This window comes from Mobula hypostoma, chromosome 22, assembly GCF_963921235.1.
Source record: "Mobula hypostoma chromosome 22, sMobHyp1.1, whole genome shotgun sequence".
Classification (NCBI taxonomy): Eukaryota; Metazoa; Chordata; class Chondrichthyes; order Myliobatiformes; family Myliobatidae; genus Mobula; species Mobula hypostoma.
The window spans coordinates 10,121,466-10,146,185 of NC_086118.1; the positions used below are offsets into that span (position 1 = coordinate 10,121,466).

General features: G+C 40.9%; 1 protein-coding gene across 4 annotated transcripts in view; it reads left to right on the forward strand.

The window, feature by feature from the left end:
• si:dkey-94l16.4 (uncharacterized) overlaps positions 1-24,187 on the forward strand; it is a 63,562-nt gene extending 39,375 nt beyond the window's left edge. For 2 of the 4 annotated variants that reach the window (XM_063074206.1, XM_063074207.1), the window contains exons 3-6: positions 4,455-4,548; positions 6,660-6,709; positions 15,725-15,797; positions 23,932-24,187. In XM_063074206.1, the coding sequence (XP_062930276.1) occupies positions 4,455-4,548; positions 6,660-6,709; positions 15,725-15,766 (186 nt within the window). In that variant the 3' untranslated portion in view covers positions 15,767-15,797; positions 23,932-24,187. Of the gene's footprint in view, positions 1-4,454; positions 4,549-6,659; positions 6,710-15,724; positions 15,798-23,931 lie in introns of those variants that run through there. The other 2 variants (XM_063074209.1, XR_010021267.1) reach the window with 2 other exon arrangements.
• Positions 24,188-24,720: the final 533 nt, after the last annotated feature.

Sequence of the window (24,720 nt, forward strand, 5' to 3'; positions counted from 1 at the left end):
GAACCTTCTCATTTAGATAATAGTCTACACTATTGTTCCTATTATCAAAATGCATTATCATATATTTCCCTGCACTGTATTCCATCTGCCACTTTTTTTTTGCCCGTTCTTCCAATTTGTGTAAGTCCTGCTGCAATTGCATTGCTTCCTCAGCACTACCTACCCCTCCACCTATCTTTGTATCATCTGCAAACTGCCACAAAGCCATCAATTCCATCATCTAAATCATTGACAAACAATGTAAAAAGTAGTGATTCCATAGTGACCCCTGAGGAACGCTACTAGTCACCGGCAACCAACCAGAAAAGGCCCCTTTTATTCCCACTCGCTGCCTCTAGTCTGTCAGTCATTCTGCTATCCATGCCAGTATCTTTCCTGTAACACCATAGTATTTTATCTTGTTAAGCATCCTTATGTGTGGCACCTTATCAAATGCCTTCTGAAAATCCAAGTAAATGACATGCACTGCTTCTCCTTTGACCACCCAGATTGTTTCTTCCTCGAATAACAGATTTGTCAGGCAAGATTTCCCTTCACAGAAACCATGCTGACTTTGACTTATCATTAATCTCCAAGTACCCTGAAATCTCATCCTTAATAATAGACTCCCAGAACTTTCCCAACCACTGAGGTTAGGCTAACTCACTTATAATTTCCTTTCTTTTATCTTCCTCCATTCTTGAAGAGTGGAGTGACATTTGCAATCTTCCAGTCCCCTGGAACTATCCCAGAATCAAGTGATTCTTGAAAGATCATGATCAATGCATCCATTATCTCTGCAGTAATCTCTCTGAAGACTGTGGATATAGTGCATCTGGTCCAGGTGACTTATCCACCTTACAAACTTTGAGTTTGCCTAGAACTTTTCCCCTTGTAATAGCAGTGGCACTAACTACTGCTCCCTGACACGGACCATTCAGATTGACATAAATTTTATCCACTAATCTTGGAATCTGTCAAACATCTGTCGTTTTGCGCTTGATTTCCATTAAGCGCTGTATGGCTGTATATACTTGGTGTATTTTCAGCACTCTTTGAGTAATCCTAAATCAGGATGCCAATCATCTGCTTGAGATAAACGAAATGAATTAGAACACTGATTTAATCTCTTGACTCTCCATGTTCCTATGTAGCTCACAAAACAATATAGACATAGATATTCAAGTTGATACCCATATTCTTTGAATGTCCATATATATTTCTTACTTCATTTGAGTATATATTTCATCGTTTCTACCTTGAACCTTCAGTGGGTGGATGTGAAAGATATCTTTCATCCACTGGAGAAAAGGAAATGTGTGAACTCTTTGCAAACATGAGAAGCTTTGCAGATGCTGGTAATCCAAAGCAACACACACAAAATGCTGGAGGAACTCAGTAGGCCAAGTAGCATCTATGGAAAAGAGTAAACAGTTGACATTTCGTGTTGAGACCCTTGATCAGGACTAGTGAAGGGTCTCGCTGAAACATTGACTGTTTACTGTTTTCGATAGATGCTGCCTGGCCTGCTGAGTTCCTTTGGTATTTTGTGTGTGTTACATGGACTCCTCCTTCCCCACTGGCTCCAACCCATATCCATATCCCAGTCCTAACTATTAGTCTAATATATAAATGTTGCCTTGTCTCTGACAATGCCTTCACTGTTGCTTGACATTGAATGCACTAGTCACCTCTAAATATTTTTTCATTTTTTCCTGTGATTTTCTTTTTAACTTTGTTGTTCATTTCTTCTCAATATCCCCCATATAAATACTTGAATTTCTCAGTGAAGTTCACAATTTTTGGCCCAGCTATTCTGTGATTTTTTTTTTACTGTTTAAGTAAATTATTGTTTAATATTTGTTGAGTTCCATTAGAAAGAAACTAGGTATCTCCTGTCCAAAAGTGGTCACTTAGTATTTGCAGCTGCTTAGGACTTAACTGCAGTCTGCAGACACAGGAGTGGTAAGTAACAAGTTGTTGGACAAAATTAGTTTGCAGGGAATGGAACGAACGGGCAGAGATTCAGTTTAATTTAGCATGGTGTTTGACACTGATATTGTGGGCTGAATGGCCTGTCCCTTTGCTGTTCTATGTTCTACGCTCTATTTTTGTATTAGAATACCGCAGAGTATACAATGTCATTGCCGTGGGAGATCTGTCGTGTAATGCACTAGGTATCTGGAAGGGATGCTTATCCACTGCGATTAAACTGGACCTGAAAGGCTTGTGGATAATATACAAGGAAATTGAAGAGATTAGTGGAAATGAAAAGTAAATTATAAGGGCTATATGTCAGTCAGCCTCCCACAAGGTTGTGAGTTTTGTGCTGTAGAGACAAGTTCAATGTATCTAGACTGACATTTCAGTCCAGAGGGAGGGAAGGAGTGCTGCACTGTCAGTGGTGTCAGTTTCTGGGTGACAGATTAAACCAAGGTGCCTTTTGTTCTCAGCCACAGCAGACGTGCCCACAGCTTAATCAGTCCTGCAGGGCATCTATTCAGTTTCAAACTAAGGGCATTTACTCCATATCTTGGCCATTCAGTCAATATCATAAAATCAGATATTTTATTATTACACTGATGCTAGGTCACTGTGGTTAGTAACACTGACCACACTATTCATTTGTTGTCAACAGCTTTGGGATTATTTGATGCAGTGGAAGGCGGGGTGTTATTGGAAGTCTCTCTCCTTTTTTTGCCCTTTCCTGTATGAAAAAGATATGTGAGTAGAAAAAACAGGCTCACATTGATAACAAACTTTCCACTTGACTTTTTTCCCTAAAGCAACTTGCCAAATGAACTATATGTACAACAAGTCAGAATGGTCATCATTCATCAGTAAATGAAAGAAACTGACTGCTTATTTTTTCCACACTCAATCTTTCAGTTCCAGCAAAACCTAAATGTATTTGTATCTATTTGGCTTTTGCTCATGATTCTTTCAAAACTTGCTAGCAGCCGCATTCTTGTGGATCAGATTGTATTGGACTTCCACTTCCGCATTACACCAACCAGACAAACTGGATTTCAGATACCAGTCTTCCAGTTCCACTGCTGAACCAGCCAATGAATCCAGCAGCAAAGCATGAGAACGTACACCTATAGCTCAGCTTTATCAAGTTCAAGTTTAATTGTCATTCAACCATGCACATGAATGAAACAAAGTTCCTCTGGGGCCAAGGTGCAAAACACAGACTAGTGATACACAGTCATACACAGCACATACTATGAGAGCAGAAAGGTAAGCAGTTACAAAAAATAATATTTAAAAAATCATAAGATAGCCCAAGTCCCTGAGTGTCATGGCCTATAGATTAACGGTGCATGGATGTTGCCCTGGAGCCATGTTTCTGCAAGAACAGCCCACAGCAGTTCCTCGTATCACACAGCGCAGCCGCAGTCGAATGCAATCCAGCTTGTCTCTCGCTGAGTGAGCACTGGAGAGCAGCGCTGATGGGAGGGACCAGCGCCCAATTCAGCATGAAGGATTCAAGTGGAACACAGCCAGCTCTGGTGTCTTTTTCCTTGGCACATGCAAAAAGTGGCACTGGGGAATGGATATGGAATGGGCTTGTAGTCATTAATTGAAAAAATGAAAGATTTGTCATTTTTCATTATTTTCATTTATGTTTAACTGATTTCCTGTATATTAAATGGCCTTTTAAAATTTCCATCTCTTTTGAAGTGTTTATAAGATATAACTATCAGATACATTTTAAAAACATTTGGTAGTCTTTAATAGCAGCATTCTGTCAAAAGGCAATCCAATGTATATCAATGATTTAGATGAAGGAGCTGAATATTTCAAAGGTGGCTCAATATACGCAACTGAGTGGGATTAGGATATTTTTCTTTAAATCTGCAAACATTATTGAATGTTCCTTTTTTGCTTACTTCTTGAAGCTTTCTTTATTCTTAACTGCAGATGCTATTGTTTCAAGAATACGTTATTAAATTCTTGACAGGTTCCTCTTATAATTTTCACACAGCAAACTTGATTCATTTATGTTAATACATGAGCCATGCTGCTTTAATAAGTGGAGAACTGAACCTTCTCAAACAAGCAAAACGTAAATTACACTAGACAATCTGTGTATGATAAACTAAGAGAAATGGAAAGGAAATTATCTTTTAATTTTATTTATCTTTTGGCTGTGTTTCAGTATAACTGTCTTTTTGTCATGGGATGTGTGAACCGTTTGGGAAAAGTTGTGCCCGCTGATCACCTCATCATTTTCTGAAACTTTTTCATTCGGTTGAAATAATAGTTAAAAATAAAAAGATAATTGAGAGAATAGGCACAAACATCAGATCTGGTAATGAATGATTCAAATATTTATGCAAACTCTACTGCACTTCTCCCAAAGAGAGACATCTGTAAACGTAACATCTACTTGTGCTGCCCGATAATAATTTACTTGCTTTGTTTCTATTTTGTATTTTTTTTTCTGATCTATGATCTGGTTTCTGCAGTTTTGTTCCATGTGTCAGAAGACTGGTGCCACTTTAGGCTGCTACATTAAAGGCTGCCCTCTTAAGTACCACTATGCCTGTGCTGTAGATAGTAGTAAGTATCCCTTCAGTTATTTTTAATTATAAAGTTTTTTTTGAAGCATAATCAAGTTTGAGGATCTGAATACAACCACTTTGTTCTCAGCAAATAAGTTATATCACTGTGGTTATGCGTTCTGTAGTAAAAATGACAGTGATAATGAATACTAGTCATGAGTGCCAATAGAAGTAATTGCCAATTAAATCTAGAGTGGACATTATTCAGAAAATTTGAAAGTTTTTGTGCATAAATTTAAATTATCCAGAAATCCAGTTTAAATGTATATTGAAACTGTATTTTAAATTAACAAATTGGCAGTGTATAATTTATTCCATCATTTTAAACAATGTTCAGGTTAAATTTTAAATTTTATAACTGTGAAAGTGACACTAGCTGAGTCAATATTTGCTAAAGTCCATTCCACTGTTCAATATTAGTTAGAATACTAGGTCATTGCTGTCTTGTTTAACGTATTGAAATGAATATCCTAAAGGTAAAATTGGACTTGAACTAATCTATACTCTGCAATGAGTGTTGTAGCTGCTTCGTCGCCCCTCGGCTTCCATTCATGTTTCTTTTAGTAACGAACAGCCATTACTGCATTCTAGAGTTCTACAGCTCAAAATTTTCTTACCAGGCACGATCCTGCTTTGGAGGAGCAAGATTTTGCAATTATTCAGCTCTTTTTTTGTGAGCAAGATATGAAAATTTTAAACTGTCATTGCACTGTGCTTAAATCTGAGTCGCATTACTGACAAGATATGTTTTTAATTGAGGTTAATTAGATAATCTATTTGAGAGGGTGTTTCTATTATTAAAACAAAGGTCAAAGGTAGGGTGTGGAGTGGAATTCTCTTCTGGCAGAGGTAAAAGTAATTAAAGCACTGTCAGGAAGCTTGGACCTGTTACAAAAGGCTATACCTTGTCCCAGTAGGCCAGTGAATAGTTAATGGGAGCTGTCAGCCAAAACAGAATTTGATGCATTAATTGATGGATCCATTATCATGCTATTGACCTTGACTTGGTGTTTAGTAAAGCTATGGTGCCTTTGCCATTGTTATTCCATTAGAAGAGGTGCTAAAGCAAAGAAGGTCAGTATACCTTATTAAAACACTAAAATCATCTTTTATAATGAGTGATAGACGCAGATGATGACCAGCATTTTATGGAGGAAAGTATTTTAATTGGCTTCTCATAATGAGCATCACATAAGGTATACAAGATATTAAGAGGAATAGATAGAGTGGACAGCCAGCGCCTCTTCCCCAGGGCTCCACTGCTCAACACAAGAGGACATGGCTTTAAGGTATGGTGTGGGAAGTTCAAGGGGGATATTAGAGGAAGGTTTTTTACTCAGAGAGTGGTTGGTGCGTGGAATGCTCTGCCTGAGTCAGTGGTGGAGGCAGATACACTAGTGAAATTTAAGAGACTACTAGGCAGGTATATGGAGGAATTTAAGTTGGGGGGGTTATATGGGAGGCAGGGTTTAAGGGTTGGCACAACATTGTGGGCCGAAGGGCCTGTACTGTGCTGTACTGTTCTATAACAAGGGCAGGAGCAAAAGCAGCAATGATAGGTCATTTAAATTGGAAAAACAATTCAAATTTATGTGGATTCCCATCTCCTTCAAGTGCAATTCTGACACAATACTCAACGCTATTGAAAGCAATGCTAGTTATCCTTTTCTGTCAATTCAAGTTGGAGAGTTAGTTAATAAAAATATAAAATGCTAGGGATATTCTGCAGATTGGACAGAATCGACGGAGAGGTAACAAGATTTGCAGGTTGAATACCCTTCATCAGAATTACAGATTTCTGTGGTGCAGAAGGATGTCTCAGATGGTTGTGTCTTTAGAAGGTCTTTGAAAGAGCTTTGGGTCTTTTGTGAGTATTAATTAATTAATGTGGGGAAAACTGGCAAATAACAAGTTACAATATATATTATGTAGTTGTAGTTTAGGCATTTGGAATTTTCATTGTACATAATAATGGGGCATTGATTCTTGTCCAAAACTGATTAGTCTGTGTTTTGAGTCTTTTGTTAATTGTGTCTGATTTGATTTCTGCTATTAAGTGTATCTTCAAATGTGAAAGATATTGGTTGATCTGCATTTGTTCTATTACAGAATGTTCCCTAAATGAAGATAATTTCTCAATGAAATGCGCGAAACATAAGGTATGGCAAGAATTCACACTTCTCTCACCGTGTTATGCATTCATTTTGCTTATTAATGGAAATGAAATCTTAGTCCTTCTCATACTTTGTTTCTTTTCCTCTCAAATGTATCTGGACAGACCGTGTTGGGTAAAGATGATTCTTGTGTTAGCTGGTGACAAAAGATTTTTTTAATACTTGTTCAAAGACTTTTAACAACTCATGTCCTCAGTATTTTTTATATTTCAAATTTGTCTTCTTTTGTGCATTGAATGTTTATCAGTCTTCATTTATTTTTCATAAATTCTACTGTATTTTTCCCTGTAAATGCCTGCAAGAAAATGAATCTCATATGTATATGGTAACGTACATATACGTACTTTGATAATAAATTTACTTTGAAATTTGAACGTCTGATGAGTGATTGACACAATTCAAATTTTTAGTTTGCTGGCCAAAATGTAATACATCCTGCTAAGGAATCAGCAGCTTAATTGTTGCTGGTCATAACTTTTCTTTTGAATTGTGCACATATCAGTTATTTCATGAGCTGCAACTTATGTATGCTAATTAATATTGTGCCTCTGCCTGCTTCCTCCCTCCCCAAAATATTACTGATAGGGGAAAGTGTTACACTGACCAGTTTGAAAGGAAAAATAAATAACTACAGACGCTAGAAACAAAAATGGAAAATACTGAAGATATTCAGGTCAGGCTGTATTCGTGGGAAGAGAAACACAGTTTGTGCTTCAGGTCAAAGACCCTCTGTCAGAACAGGGCAGGAGACAAGATAAGTTTGTAAAGCTGTAGTGAGGATGTTTCTGAAAGAGTAAATTAGGGTGACCAGAAGGATGAGCTATAAGCTATCCTACCACCAAATATACCCTTACTACCCCACCTCTTCATCCTGCAGGGATTGCTCCCTCCATTATCCCCTTGTCCATTTGTCCCTCCCCACTAATCTCCTTTTTGACACTTAACCCTGCAAGCGACCTAAGTGCTACACCTTCCCATTCACCTCCTCCTCACCTCCTCCTCACCTCTATTCAGGGCCCCAAACAGTCCTTCTAGTTGAGACAACACCTCAACTATGAATCTGCTGGGGTCATCTATTGTGTCCGGTGCTCCTGATGTGGCCTCCTCTACATTGATGAGGCCCGCTGTGAATTGGTAGACTGCTTCGTTGAGCACCTTCGTTCAATCCACCAAAAGCAGAACTTACCGGTGGCCAAATATTTTAATTCCAATTCCCATTCCTATTCCTGTTCCGACATCTTGTGCCATGGCCTCCTCTTGTGCCAAGATGGTGGAGGAGCAACATCTTGTATTCTGTCTGGGTAACCTCCAACCTGATAGCATTGAATATCGATTTCTCCTTCCGGTAAAAACTTTCCTACCCCTCTCCTCTTCTTATGTTCCCCCACTCTGTCCTCTTACCTCTTCTCAGCTGCCTATTACCTCCCCCTGGGTCTCCTGCTTCTTGCCTTTCTCCTATAGTTCACTCTTCTCTCCTATCAGATCTTTCTTTTCCAGCATTTTATCTTTCCTATAGATCTGGCTTCACCTATCACCTTCTAGCTATCCTCTCCTCACCTCTTTATTCTGGCTTCTTACCCCCTTCCTTTCCAGTCCTGAAGAAGGGTCTTGGCCTGACAGTATAGAGTCCAGAAGGTTGCAACCTGAGTTGCTGTTCTTCATGCTTGCAGTGTAACAGTACAGGAGGCCATAGACAGATCTTGTTGACTCTGCAAAGTGGTCAGCCAGTCTGTTTAATTCTTCCAGTGTAGAGAAGACCACATTGTAGCATGCTAGATTGGAAGGAGTGGAAGTGAATTTGAAAAGACAGCTTGGGTACCTGAATGGTAGCAAGGGAAGGAGGAGTGGAAGACTGAAACGGAAGTGTGTGATCAGGTTGTCATGAAGGGAATTGGTCCCTGTGAAATACATAATACAAAGGAGAAGTAAAGATCTGCTCGGTGGTAGAACGTGGCAGAAATTGTAGAGCATTGCAGAAACTGCCATGGGAAAATTATGTCACAATGTGGTAGAAATTTTAATCTGCCTGGCAATCTTCTTCTAACCCCTGTGATACCTTACAGTAACAGTCAATGTGTAAATGGTATATCAATTCCTGCTATCTACATTCTGTTTTAACCAATTATTTATGTTGATATGTTAGATTTAATGTAATGCATGTAAGAATCTCTTGTGTGGTATCTTAATGGGGATATACTACATCTATCCCTTCCACCTTAGTTATCCCCTGCTAGTTGCATCATCAAATAAATTACCCTCATGGAAATAATGTTAACTCTGCCGAATCATACTGTGATTTTTCTAAATGCCCTAATACCCTTAATGATTGATGCCAAATAAGCATTCAATATAATACAATTTAATAGATTACTGCCCAAGATAAGGGTTTATGGGATTGAGGGAAACACATTAGTAGAGATAAAGGATTGGTTAACAGGCAGAATACAATTAAGGGATAAATAAAACATTTCAGGTGGCTAGTGTGACTAGTGAGGAGGCTGCTTGGCCCTCAGCTATTTTCAGTCTCTATTAATCACTTGCAACACTGGCAGCAGAAAATTTTAAGGAATGAGATTTAAAAATATTTGGAAAGTCAGGGATTTATTAAGGATAGGTAGCATAGTCTAGGGCAGGGTTTCTCAACCAGGGTTCTGTGAGAGGTTGCTAGGGGTTCTGCCAGAGAACATGATTAAATAAAAACATGGTTTTTTGAACTTCGCGCAGCACGTGATGCCAGCACTCATTGGCAACCCCTGTAGCAATCTCGTCAGAGGTTTCTCAGCTCAGTGTGGTAGTGCACGGTAGGACTGTGTTTATTTGCTTGAGTCCATTCTCAGCTTTTCACAAGAGATAGAGGAGGCCGTTGATAATTGATGAGCGCTGTATTGTACAGTGGGGAAGATGGTAGGCTGATAACTGGTGAGGGCAGTATAGCACAGAGGGGAGGATGGTAGGCAGATGAGTGTGGAGTGCATTTACCGAGCATTGAATGGACTCGCCCAACTTGGGCTGTGACCTCTGCCTTTCCCTCCGAATGACCTCCCCCAACAAGTCCTGATTGACTTACAAGAGTGAACAAACTCTACTGGTGGTGTAGAAAATTGGAGGGATTTTTTTCATTCTAAAGACAATTTTTGAAGAGGACGTGTGAAATGGAAGAGGAGGATTCTAGGCCTAGGCCTACGGATAATTCTGATAAAGAATTACAATCATCTGAGTCTAGTGCACTGAACTAGTGCAACAACAGATACAAAAGTACATTTTTTTTGCAAAACTATATAAGTTTATTTACATAACAAATACACTAAGTACAAGCATTAAGTATTCACAAGACAATGAATAAATCCAAATTAAAATATGATTACTACTGTCTATAAAACAGTCTATCCCCGGGGGGGGGGCACTGCTCCCACAAATCCCCCACTACCCATAGTGACCGCACGCTCTCTGTCCAAGGATAGCTGGGCATGAACATCTCCTCGGAAGAGGGGCAGACAGTCGGCCCTGGCAGAGCCCTCGACTTTTCGCGGCCCAGACCCATGAATAGCCATCTTGGCCAGCCCCTGGAGCAAGCCCACCACTAGATTCTGCTCTAGACGCGCCCACTTCCACACTGGGTGCCTGTATATAAGGAGCATGGGGCTCAAGTACAACCAGAACATGAGCAGCAGCCCCTTCTGCTACAGGGGCTGCAACCTCTCACACTCCATATAAGTGACTGACTGCTCCTGGCTACAGAATGGACAGGTGGATGGAGTGTCAGTGAAGCTGCTTAAAAATCTGTTGCACGGTACTGTCCTATGCAACACCTTCCACCCAGGTCCCCAATGTTCAGGGAAAGACCCTGGCATAAAGAGATTTCCACTAGGGAGTTCCTCCGCTGCCAGATGGTAAAACAAACCGCCAATGCGAGTCTGGTTAGCAGACGAAGGCAGGAGCAGCCCGTACAAGAAATACTTTGAAGGGCATGGTGGGCATCCTCGCGAGATGGCTCACATTGTGTGGGACCCTCTCCTACGTGGTATTCAGAGGCCTGGGTCTGACGAGCACTTCCGGCACATCAGGTGGTGGTGCAGTCGGAACCTCTACACTTCCGAGTCCCCTCAACATCCACCATGGTAGGATGTGGACCAGTCCCCCTCGCAGCTAGAGCACTGTGCCCCACTGGCATGGGAGCACCCTGACTGGATAAGACTAGACCCATACCCTCAACAGTTCTTGGTAAAAGTGAGGCTGTTCCCTCAAAGCAGCGTGGCTGATGCTGTCCATTGGAAGCTGTGGTACCGTCCTGCAGGCAGTATCCCTGGCGGAAAAAGTGCGTTGCCAGCACATGCCATCTCAGAGATTGCATTGCTATACAGGTATCTTTGCAGGGCCCTGAAGTGGAGAGCCACCAGTTGGGTGCGCACACACGTGAATGATTGACCGCCCTCTGCAGTCGGAAGACTCAGGACTGCAGCAGAGGCCCAATGCCTCCTGTTACCCCAGAAGAACTCCACCAGGCTTTTCTTGTCCTGGAGACAAAAGCAGTGGGTAGGACTAAGGTAATCAGCTGGTAACATATCTTCACAATGAAAGCTACTTATTAATGGGTTTTATATGGACTGTTGATCCAAGCTGTCCTATTCCATTGTGCCTAGTCTGTAGCAAACAAATTACAAATGTAGCAATGGCTCCAACGAAATTGAAGACTCTAACTACAAATCACAGCCATATGACATGTAAAAGTGCTGATTATTTTAAACGACTATTGGAATCTCAAAACAAATAGATTACAGCTTTTGAAAACAAAGTCGCAGTCAGCAAGAAGGTTCAAGAAACAAGTTATTTAGTAGCTTCAAGACCAGTTCACTTGAGAATGTTTAAAAAACTGTGTAAAAACCTGAACAAACAGTGCACCAATCTCCTGCTACATACAGAAATCCAGTGGCTTAACAGACTAAGGGTCCTCGCCAGGGTGTTTGAGCTGAAAGATGAATTGCAGGAGTACTTTCAGGAAAATAGTAGGCCACATTTTTCTAAGTGCTTTGAAGATGAAGAATGGCTGCAGGAACTAGCCTACTTAACAGACTTGAGAAAATCTGCAGATGCTGGAAATTCAAGCAACACACACAAAATGCTGGTAGAACACAGCAGGCCAGGCAGCGTCTCTGGGAAGAGGTACAGTCGACGTTGTGGGCCGAGACCCTTCGTCAGGATGTCCAGCATTTTGTGTGTGTTACTTAACAGTCTTGTTCCATCATATCAACCAGTTGAACAAACCTCTGCAAAGCCCTGGAGAAAATCTTTTGACTTCAAGTGACAAGATTCTTGGATTTAAAAGGAAACTGAATTTTTGGAAAAATTATGCTGCAAAAGGACATCTTGAAATGTTTCCACTGCTGCTTGGGCTTGAGAGTGAGTAAGGATATCAGAAAGCTTCGAGTCTCATTGAAAACCACTTGGAAGAACTGCAGAACAAAATTGGAACAGTACTGTTCCTCCCTTTCAACAAAAGTGTATGACAGGGTGAGGGAATCTTTCTTTGAATCTTCTGCTCAGTCTGTGAACTTGACTTTGAAAGAAGAGGAAGAACTTTGTGAGCTGCACTCTGATCATGCACTCAAGCACTCGAGTATCCTGCCATTCATAGGAAAGCAATGAACATTTTGCTGCAGTTTTCAACTTCTTACATGTGTGAGCAAGCTTTTTCTTGTTTAACAAGCATCAAGAGCAAGGATAGAAATCGCCTCATTTCAATTGAAGGTGTGCGCTTATCTCAAGTTCGACCCAGAATTGAGAAATTTATTATGTTTGCCTTTGGGTTTTTAAAATTTATGAAAGGGAAAGACAGAGTAATTTCAAGAAATGTAAGAAAAGCTTAACTTTTTCTCCCAGAAAAGTTGGCTAAAAGTTCATTCTCTACTCAAAAGAGCATTGACAATTAGTTTTGGATTATTATATCTACAACTTACTGATCACACTAATGTACTGTGAGTTCTAGATATAATTTTTTTTATGCAGGGGTTCCCTGAGACCTGAAAATTATTTCAAGGGTTCTTCAGGGCAAAAAGGTTGAGAAAGGCTGTTCTAGGGTGAGGAAAACATGTCTTTCAAATTGATTTGTGCTTTTGAGTGGGTGAAGAAAAGGATTGACGAAGACAGGAGGGTAGGATGTTGTAATCATGGATTTTGACCAGGTATCCACGATAAGTGTGTCCAAAGGGTAAGGCACATGGGACCCATGGTGAGTGGCTAATTGGAGCAAAAATTGGCTTGGTGATGTGAGGCAGACAGTAGTACTGGAAGTATGCTTAAGTCTGCAATCTGTGTTGTACCATGGTGATTGGTAGTCAATTCTTTGTGATATAAAGTAACATTATGAGTGTGAATGTAGGAGATCCAACATCTGAGGGTGACATGAAAATTGATGGTGGTGTGAATAGTGAGGAAAGATGTCTAAAGCTACAGCAAGATGTATAGTAGGTCAGGTGGAAAAGTAAACAGAACAGTGGCAAATGAAATTTAATCCCAACATGTGATTAGTGATGTGTTTTGGGAAGAGCAGATACAGTAAATGGTAGAGCACTGAGGAATGTTGATGAACAGAGGGACCTTTGGGTACAAGTCCTTGGTTCCCTAAAAGAGGCAACACAGGTAGATATGTTGATGAAAAAGATAAATGGCATGGTTGCCTTCAGAATTTGGGTATAGAATATAAAAGTCAGAGCTGAGTTTCTTGTCATAAGCACAAATACATGTATGTACAGATGAAATGAAAAGCTTACAGCAGCATCACAGGCACATAGCATCAAATAAGCAGTATTCATAAGAAAAACATTGCTAGATTATACAGAACAAAGAGGAACAAAGTCTATTTTAGTGCAAAGAGATCAAATTGGTCATATTTATTTACTTGTTTGTTTGTTTAGAGATATGGCATGGAATATGTCCTTCCGGCCCTTCGGACGGCACCACCCAGCAACACTGCTTTAACCCTAGCCTAACCACAGGACAATTTACAATGACCAATTAACCTACTAACTGGTACATCTTTGGACTGTGAGAGGAAACTGGAGCAGCTGAAGAAAACCTATGCATTCCATGGGGAGGAAATATAAACTCCTTGCAGATGACGTTGGAATTGAATGCCGACGCCCTGAGCTATAGTAGCATCGTGATAATTGCTATGCTACTATGGTGCCCGATATTAGAGCACCATGATGCAACTTTCAAAAATCTGGTAAAGCTGCACCTGGAGTACTACATGCATTTCTGGTTGCCACCCTAGAAAGAATATTGTTGCTTTGGTGCAGTGGGCATTCACCTAAATTGCCTGGATTGAGGTTCTTTATAGCTATGGGGAGAATTTACATGGGTGGGGCTAGTTACCATTGGAGTGAAGGAAGCTGAGGGATCATGTCAGAGGTGTATAAAATCATGAGAGGCACAGAAATGAGTTGTTTTTCTTTTTCCTAGGGTAGGGGTACGAGAAACAAGATTCCATAGGTGTATTGTAAAAAGAAGTTTTTAAGGGAATCTGCGGGGAAATTTATCCTTGCAGAGTGGTTGGTATCTGGAACTCGGTGGTAAGGAGATGAAGGTGGCAGATATCTTTATTGCATTTAAGAGGCATTTAGGCAGGCAAGGCTTGGAAGGATACAGATCTGATGCAGCCAGATGGGATTGGTATAGTTGGGTAAAACAGTCGGCAGGGTCCTTGTGGGCTGAAGGGCTTTCTTCTGTGGCTTTGATGAAGATTTCTTGTGTAAGGCCTATGTGTTGTGTAATGTAACAGGTCAAAGTGATGGGGAAGACTCGAATGACAAACTGTATATACTGAGGGAAGATGTGACAGGAAAACAGAAAAGCACAGTATTATTTAACATGTGGAACTTTGATATGTTGATGTGAGTGATCGATTTGTCTGTGTACAGTATAAGAAACAAACAGGTAGTGGCGAGGAACAGCAAGTAAATAAGTGGAGAAATGGGATGTTTGCTTTATTGCAGAGGAGAAGGAGAACCAAGTATGGAAGTCATGTACTTGTGCCTGGGACCACACCTTTTGTTTTTATTTGAAATAGCATATATTTGCCTTTGAAGCTGTGTGGAGAAAGTTTAATAACTTGGTTCCTGGGGGGAATCTTATAAAATTGATCAAATGGGCATTTACTTTCTGCAGTTTTGAAGGATAATTAATGATATGATACACACAAGATGCTGAAGAAGCTAGTCGTCAGGGCTGTAAGGATGTTTTCTCTGGGGAGTGAGGTCTGGATTGAGGACCATTATCTCAGGATAAGGGTTGAATGACTGAAATGAGGAGGAATTTCTTCCAAGGGTTGTAAGTATTTAGAGTTCTCTTCCCCAGAGAGCTCTAGGTGCTGATTCATTAAGTACATTAAAGAATTTCAGGATGTATATTGTATACATTTCTCTGACACTAAATGTACCTATTGAAACCCATTGAAACATTCCGGGCTGATGCAAAACTTTAGACCTGGGAAGAATCCAGTGGTGGGAATCAGGGTAGGAAAACGAGGTCTAGGCCAACAGTCAGAAACAATGATGGTTTTGAATTGTGGAACAGGTTCAGCAGGCTATTTGACCTCCTGCTTCTGCTGTCCCAATGTAGGAAGAAAGGCAGATGAGATTACTTGCCAGAAAGGGATGCTAAAGCAAGTCAAGGGTGGTATTGGGACAAGTAGAGAAACACAGGAGGACTGGAGGAGATGTCAGTGGCAGAAGGCTGACCCTTCACTTTATTATTAAAGTAAAATACCAAAATATTGACTGCTTAGAAAATAAATGAATGCTTTTCTTTGGGGACAGTGTGAGGCCACATGCTATCCAAAGTGTTTCATTCTCCAATTTTAGCACAACATTCACAGTGTGTTACAAATTGATTAAGTTATTACTGGCTAGATACAAGGCCTTTTGTTGCAGAAACATTCTGAAGAGATTGAAACTTTGTTTGCTACCCTATATACTGTGACCGTTTTGTTTATCCATTTACTAGGACAGAGCTCTGAAAGTTTCAACAAAGGTGGAAAGTAGGTGACAATGATACTGAAGTTCAAGTTTGCTGAGCTGTAAGTAAATATAGTTTGTCTCTAAATAATTTATTTCTGCATTATTTTTGTTTACAATGTAGCAGCAGTGCTGAATTAAAATCATAAACATTTATGGTGCGGAAGGAAGTTGTTTGGCCAATACTGGCCAAAGAATGGAGCTGTAGAGATTACTCCATTGTCCATCTTGTAACCATTGATTACTGCTCTTCAAGTGTAGCTCTGAAATGTGATGAGAGGTTCTGCTGTGGAAGTTGCACTGAAGACAGTGATAGGTGAAGTCAAGTGAGACCACTGAGACACCTCTGCTGCTACAGATGATACGCTGCGGCAGTGTGCACTCAAAGCAGATGAGTGAGGCCTCTGTAGCGAGAGTTCTCTAGAATGGTCTTCCTAAAACAAAGCATCCCTTTCCACAATAGGGGGTACCGGAGAAGGATGTGAAACATACCAAACAACTTCAAGTAACTTTAAAATATTGTAAAGTCCACTGGAAGTTTCAATTGACTTCAACGTCTCTACTGTGAAAGACAATTGATCTTGTGAGAAAGGATTTCAAAAATATACAATTTACAATAATCAAAATCCATAACTGATAATCCATTTTTATATAAAAATAGCAGTTTTTTGTTCAGACTTATGAACAGTGTGGGTAACAGGGTCCCATGTTGTTCTCCTTGTGCACAAGTTAAAAAAGAATGCATGAGTCATAAGAGTGGGTGGGTTCTGGCCCTAATTATTTTAGTTACTTTATTTCACTATCCGTGACGAGTTACTTCAACACTACCCCCAGCACCTTTTCAGGTGGTGAGTTCCAGTCTGCATCTCCAGTATTGTTTCTTATAGCCCATTATTTCTGTAGCTGATTATTGGCTGTCAGTGAAGCTCTTACTTTCTCAGACTCCTGAGATTCCTCCATGGAATGGAGTGATGAGCAAAACTGCAAACATCAGCATGAAGCAGTCCTGGTGCATGTATCTGGTTAAGTCACAGGCCACTTTATTCCCTTTATGCTACCAGTGGATAGCATTAAAATAGAGGGCACCTTCAGTCACCCCTGCCATTCACCCCTGCTGGGTGCAATTCATGGGGGCTGCAGAACAAAGATGTAGCCAGTATGTTTTAATGCTATATTTTGGGAAGATGGCTTTCAGCCATTTTTATCTTTGTTACAAATTTGTGTATTAGCATTGGCTCATGGAAGGCTATTTGTCTCTGAGTTAAATGCTGCATATTAAAGTTGTACTCGAACACATTACTTCAGTTCTATAATCAGACAGTATTATGCTGCCTCTAAGATGAATATGCGTGAAACTATGGTGTTATTTGAAGAAGGGCATGAAAGTTCTGGTGTTCAAATCAAAATTTCATCTTTTAAACAACTGAAATAGGTAATGTAATCCACAGAAAATGCTGTAGGAATTTAGCAGGTCAGGCAGCATCTATGGAGAAGAGTAAACAGTTGACATTTCAGGTCAAGATCCTTCATCGGGACTGGAAACAAACTGAGAAGTCAGAGTAAGGTGGGAGGAAGAAGTACAAAGGTGATGGGTGATAGGTGAAACCGGAAGAGAGGGAGGGGGTGACGTCAAGTGCTGGGGAGTTGATAGGTGAAAGAGATAAAGGGCTGAAGGACAGGGAATCTGATAGGAGAGGATAGAAGACTATGGAAGCAAAGGAAAGGGGAGGAGCACTAGAGGGAGGTGATGGGCAAGTAAGAAGATAAGGTGAGAGAGGGACATCTCATTAGTTCTGAAATGAGAAGCCTCATACCTAGAGCAGGTGTGGCGCTGAGAAAGGGATGGCATTTTTACATGTGACGGGGCAGGAAGAGGTATAGACTCCTTAGCTGTGAGAATCAGTGGGTTTATAAAAGATACCAGTAGATAGACTATCTCCAGAGATGGAGGCAAAGAGATCGAGAAAGGGGAGGGAGGTGTCGGAAATGGATCAAGTAAATTTGAGGACGGGGTGAAAGTTGGAGGCAAAGTTGAGGAAGCCAATGAGCTCAGCATGTGTGCAGGAAGCAGCGCCAATGCAGCGGTCAGTGTACTGTAGGAAGAGTTGGTGTAGGCTTGGAACATGGACTGTTCCACGTAGGTGACGAAAAGGTAGGCATTGCAAATGTCCATGATGACACCCATTATTTGAAAGAAGTGGGAGGAGATTATTGAGAGCGAGGATTTAGTTCACCAGATGGAGGGGAGTGGTGGGGAGAACTGGTTAGGTTTGTTGTCCAGAAAGAAGCTTTAAGGCCCCCACCCTGATAGGGGTTGCAGGTGTAGACATCCATAGTGAAAATGAGACAGTCAGGGCCAGGGAATTTGAAGTCATTGAAAAGATGAAGAGCGTGTAAATTGTCATGGGTGTAGGGAGGTGGGGACTGAACCAGTGGGGGATAAAACAGTTGAGGTAAACAACAGGAATTCTGCAGATGCTGGAAATTCAAGCAACACACATCAAAGTTGCTAGTGAACGCAGCAGGCCAGGCAGCATCTCTTGGAAGAGGTACAGTCGAAGTTTCAGGCCGAGACCCTTCGTCAGGACTAACTGAAGGAAGAGTTAGTAAGACATTTGAAAGTGGGAGGGGGAGATCCAAAATGATAGGAGAAGACAGGAGGGGGAGGGATGGAGCCAAGAGCTGGACAGGTGATTGGCAAAGGGAATATGAGAGGATCATGGGACAGGAGGTCCGGGGAGAAAGACAAGGGGGGGGGGGAAACCAGAAGATGGTCAAGGGGTATATTCAGAGGGACAGAGGGAGAAAGAGGGGAGAGAGAGAAAGAATGTGTGTATATAAATAAATAACGGATGGGGTACGAGGGGGAGGTGGGGCATTAGCGGAAGTTAGAGAATTCAATGTTCATGCCATCAGGTTGGAGGCTACCCAGACGGAATATAAGGTGTTGTTCCTCCAACCTGAGTGTGGCTTCATCTTTACAGTAGAGGAGGCCGTGGATAGACATGTCAGAATGGGAGTATTCCGTCTGGGTAGCCTCCAACCAGATGGCATGAGCATTGCCTTCTCTAACTTCTGCTAATGCCCCACCTCCCCCTCGTACCCCATCCGTTATTTATTTATATACACACATTCTTTCTCTCTCTCCCCTCTTTCTCCCTCTGTCCCTCTGACTATACCCCTTGCCCATCCTCTGGTTTCCCCCCCCCCACTTGTCTTTCTCCCCTGACCTCCTGTCCCATGATCCTTTCATATCCCCTTTGCCAATCACCTGTCCAGCTCTTGGCTCCATCCCTCCCCTTCCTGTCTTCTTCTATCATTTTGGATCTCCCCTTCCCCATCCCACTTTCAAATCTCTTACTAACTCTTCCTTCAGTTAGTCCTGATGAAGGGTCTCGGCCTGAAACGTCGACTAAACAGTTGAGGTATGCAGCCACAAGTTCGGTAGGGCAGGAACAAGCAGAAACACTGGGTCTACCTGGACAGGCAGGTTTATGGATCTTGGGAAGGAGGTAGAAACAGGTGGTGCGGGGTGAGGAAACTGTGAGTTTGGTAGCAGTGTGTGGGAGATCGCCAGAGTTAATAAGGTCAGTGATGGCGCGGGAGACATTGGCCTGGTGCTCCTTAGTGGGGTCTTGCTCGAGGGGTAAGAAGTGGTGTCTGAGAGTTGTCGCCTTAGTGTAATCACTTGAAAGTAGATAATATGATCACTTGAAAAGCAAGATAATAGACATTGGAAATCTGTGACATGAACAGCTTCTCTCAGGAAAAGCTTCTTCCCCTTTGTCACCCGATCCCTGAATTGACATTGAATCATGAACACTACCTAACTACTTTTTAACCTTTCTGTTTTTGCACTACTTATTTAATATAATTAATAGATAATACTGTTTTTTTTCCTATTATGTATTGCGTTTTATTGCTGCTGCAAAGACAATTAATTTCATGACATATGCTGGTGTGTGTATATATATTTATCTGTAAGGCACTGGTGAGACCCCACTTGGAGTACTGTGGGCAGTTTTGGGCTCTTTATTTAAGAAAGGATGTGCTGACGTTGGAAAGCGTACAGAGAAGATTCACTAGAATGATTCCGGGAATGAGAGGGATAACATATGAGGAATGTTTGTCCGCTCTTGGACTGTATTCCTTAGAGTTTAGAAGAATGAGGGGGGACCGCATAGAAACATTCGAATATTGAAAGGCATGGACAGAGTGGATGTGGCAAAATTGTTTCCCATGGTGGGGGAGTCTAGTACAAGAGGGCATGACTTAAGGATTGAAGGGCGCCCATTCAGAACAGAAATGCGAAGAAATTTTTTTAGTCAGAGGGTGGTGAATCTGTGGAATTTGTTTCCATGGGCAGCAGTGGAGGCCAAGTCATTGGGTTTATTTAAGGCAGAGATTGATAGGTATCTGAGTAGCCAGGGCATCAGAGGTTATGGTGAGAAGGCGGGGGAGTGGGACTAAATGGGAGAATGGATCAGCTCATGATAAAATGGCAGAGTAGACTCGATGTGCCGAATGGCTGACTTCTGCTCCTTTGTCTTATGGTCTTACATATTAAACCTGATTCTGATTCTGTGAAGATCCAGCAGATCAGTCAGCAGCTGCAGAAAGGAAATTAAGTGATGTTTCTAGTAAGGGACCTTTTATGTGACTTTTATTATTGTCTGTTACATACACTGCTTTGCTGAAATGATGATACCCAAAGCTACTCTCCTATTGCAGAAATAAGTGAAGTGCTGCTTATTGACTTGGTTTGAAGATTTTCCTCTGATTACAGTGATTTACTTGCTTTGATTTTATACATTTATGTTGTATATTTTTATTCTTGCTTTAAATCAGGAAAATCAGGCTTCATGTCTCATGACAAATTCACCATCCCACAAAACAATCTACTGTGCTGTCTTTGTATTCCTTCTGTCACAGTAATGTTGCTCTTTAAGTAGAGAGAATAGATCATACACCTAGATTTGCCTTCTAAGGTCTGCATGATCATGACTCGGAATTAGATCATAATTTCTTCCTTATCACTTGGTCTAAATACTGGACCTCCTCCAATAGCAGTGTGGAAAGAAATACTTTCAACAAAAGGACTGAGACAATGCAGGAAAGCAACTTCCAGCAGTTCTGGATCAGCAATAAATGCTGTTCTTGCTGGTTCTGAATATTACTACATAAAGAATGCCGTCCTGCTTTACTATTCCTGAATGTTAATTTCTGGTATTTCATTTCAAGCACACCCAGGCCCCTCTGAGCACTAAAATCTTTCAAACTCACACTTTTTTAAAAAAAAACTCTGCCTTTCTATTTGTTCCTTCCAAAATGGATTACTCTGTTTTTGCCACATCCTGTGTGCTACACCTTTCCTCCTCACTTAATCAGTCCATACCCCTTGAAGCTTCTGTGTAATTCTCCTCATGCTGCCACCTAGTTTAATATCCACAGCAAACCTGGATACGCTGATTTTCTCATCCATCTAAGCCATGGATGCAGAATTAGACCATTCAGTCTAATTCTCATTGATAGTTTACAAATTGTCGGGGCAGTTTGGGGCCTTGCAGCACTCCTCTAGTCAAACTCCTCCAAAGTTACTTGTTTATTCCTACATATTTTTTGACCATTGACTGTTCTGGACATCTAATATCATGCAGATTAACACTGTGCAATAATCTCCTGGATTGCAATATATTGAATGCCTCTTATAAATCTAAGTACACTATATTAGTTATTTTAATCTGCCAAAATATTTATCTTCTGTTTTTTTAACTTGAGGTTTTTGTAGGTTTAATTGTTTATTTGTTGTTGTTTATTGTCTTACTTTTAATGGAGTCCCATAATCGGCATGAGTCAACTCAGGTCCCAAGCCTTCATGGCTTCTTTTATTTGTATTTAAGATCCTGGATTCAGATTGAACACAATCACTTTTAGACTTTTATAAACTATACTGTGTTATAAACTCTATTTGCTAAGAACCCCTTAACTACCGGATTATGAATGTTCCACAATGCTAAATCTAAAATAGTTTGAAACCTCATTGCTTCCTCGATGAACTGATGTTAAAAACATCTCTTGTATACTCCAGGAATTTGTCATCCACAGTGTTACATCTAATTTGGTTTGCTCTTTACTGTTTCTCAGCTTCCTCCAAACTTGTACAACTGTTTGATTTTTCTGAGCTAAAGTCCACTCTACCTACAGCCGTCACCTTTATTATCAGGGTTCCCTCACCACTCTCAAACAAGAGAAAATCTGCAGATGCTGGAAATTCAAGCAACACACACAAAATACTGGAGGAACTCAGCAGGTCAGGCAGTATCTGAGTCCTGCCAAAGGGTCTTGGGCCGAAATGCCGACTGTACTCTTTACCTTACCACTCTTCCCATTTTGCTTTTACCTTCGAAAAGTTAAGTTTCATTCAGTATTTAATTTCCAACCGTGGTCACACAGCAGTGATGGCTTTTAGACCATACTCGTTTATTTCTATTCTTGCCATAATGTTACAAATGCTGTGTGCATTAGATAAAGAGCCTAAAAAATTGTTTTTTACCATTTTGCTCAATGCTCTTTCTCTTCTTGACATACTCTAGCACTTCTTCCACTTGCAGGGATAAGTGCCTGGAGGGAAATCAGTGGGAAGAGATGAAAGCACAAGAGAATCGTGAAGGGAGCAATCCCTGCGGAGAGTGGGACGGGGGAGGGGGGTTAAAGATGCGTTTTCAGGTAGGATCCTTTTAAGGATGGCGGAAGTTGTGGAGAATGACCGTTTGAATGTGGCAGCTTAGGGGGTGGTAGGTGAGGAGAAGAACTCTGTGGGGTGGTAGGTGACACCTCCTGGCACTTACCCTACAAGTGGAGCAAATGCTACACCTGCCCATTCACCTCCTTCACTTCTGTTCATGGCCCCAACCCCAAACAGTCTTTCCAGGTGAGGCAACACTTCACATGTGAATTTGTTGAGGTTGTCTGCGGTATCTGGTGATCCCAATGCGACCTCCTCAACATTGGTGAGACCTGACGTAGATCAGGAGAATGCTTTGTTGTGCACCTTTGCTCAATCCACAAAAAGCAGATTTCCTGGTGGCTAAACATTTCAGTTCCAAACCTCGAGTCCCATTCTGACATATCAGTGCACGGCCTCCTCTTATGCCACGAAGAGGCCACTCTCAGTTTGGAGGAGCAACATCTTATATTCTGTCTAGATAGCCTCCAACCTGATGGCATGAGCATCAATTTCTCTAGATTCCAGTAATTCTTCCCCCTCCCTCTTCTCTCTTTTTCATTTCTCTACTCCTATCTCTTCTACTCATCTGCCTATTACCTCACCCTGGTGCCCCTGTTCTTTCCATTTCTCCCATGGTCCACTTTCCCCTCATAACAGATTCCTTCCTCTCCAGCCCTTTACCTTTTCCACCTATCACCTCCCAGCTTCTTTCCCCTGCTTCACCTATCACCTTCCAGCTGTGCTCCTTCCGCGTGCTACCTCCTGCATCTTATTATTCTGGCATCTCCCCCCTTCCTTTCTAGTCCTGATGAAGGATTTCAGCCTAAAACACGGACTGTTTATTCCCCTCCATGGATGCTGCCTGACCTGCTGAGTTCAGTAGATCAGCAACATTTATGAATGAAACATCATACTTAGCACACAAATAAAATCTCTATGTTTATCCTTTTAACATTTAAAAATATCTGTAACACCATACTTGTAGAGATGTTGGTGATCCATGACCTATGATCCAAATTGTAGTCAGTGATCTGTAATATTGAATCATTGACTAATTTTGTAATCTATTGATGTAGTAATGGGTCTGCTCTGAGGCAGTGCGATTGAGGGGGAATTGCCAAAAGTACTAAAATTTTCAGAATTATGAAGTTTGTCAGTTTCAAATTTGGTAGCAATTTTCACATTTAAAAACAGTAATGAATTACCATAGTTATGATTGTGAATTAAATTCGTAATTGTGTAACCAAAGAACAATATGTAAAGAATTAAATTAATGTAACAATTAATCTGACATATGATAAAGAGTGATTGGGAAGAAAAACTTGAATTTTGTAGTACTTTTCCTGATGTTAGAATGTCCCAAAATATTGTGCAGTCATTCAGATACAATTACTGTGGAAATGTAGGTATAATGTTAAAGTACATGTTATCACTTTTTCTTGTAACATTTTGTATTAACACATCCATAGGTGGTTCTTCACAGATTGCTTGGAGATGGACATGCTGTTTTGTGAGAGAAATTCAGCTGCCACTTGTTGCCTTCACAGTAAAGCAAACTGAAGATATTGAAAGAAAGCACTGTGGTCTCCCATGTCCTTTATTGCAGCTGTTGGTTAAGTAGAATGAGTTAAATGTTCATGGTACTTCCAAGACTATATGTCACAAGATGTTAAACTGATTGAGTGCCCCCAAATGTTAACAAGGCTGTTATAATGGGGTTCTGGGTTTTAGGGGGAGGGCAATGGGAGGGTGGGGGAGGGTTGAAGGGGGTGGGGGAATGCATTTTTCTGCATTGTCTGTAACTTTATACCCAAATTTCAATACATCCACTACATTTTCCTAAAGGAGCTGCAACTTATTTGTGTATGTTTGGTAAATGCAAACCTCATATTCTTAATAGTGATTGGGTTGTGCAGGTGTGAGAACTGATCTAGGCATGCAGTTTGATACGATAATTATCTAGATGGTTCTTCCTTGTGCATCGACAGCCTTAAAACTATTAGTGTTCAATTTTTAGTCATTAGTTCTGTGTACATTTTGGTGTCATCCTCAAATGTGCATGTAGTGAATGGCACTTAATTCCAACTGCAGAACCTCATTATCTTTGGGCCCTTAGAAAAGATGAGGTGCCCTAGTTGATTAGCCACATAGTATAGTAACACTGTCCTGCCAATCTTTAGAAATGTATATGTGAGAAATTTTGCTGGACCCAGTGTAGCCAAGTAAGAACCAAATGGCAGCCACACATTCAAATCTTT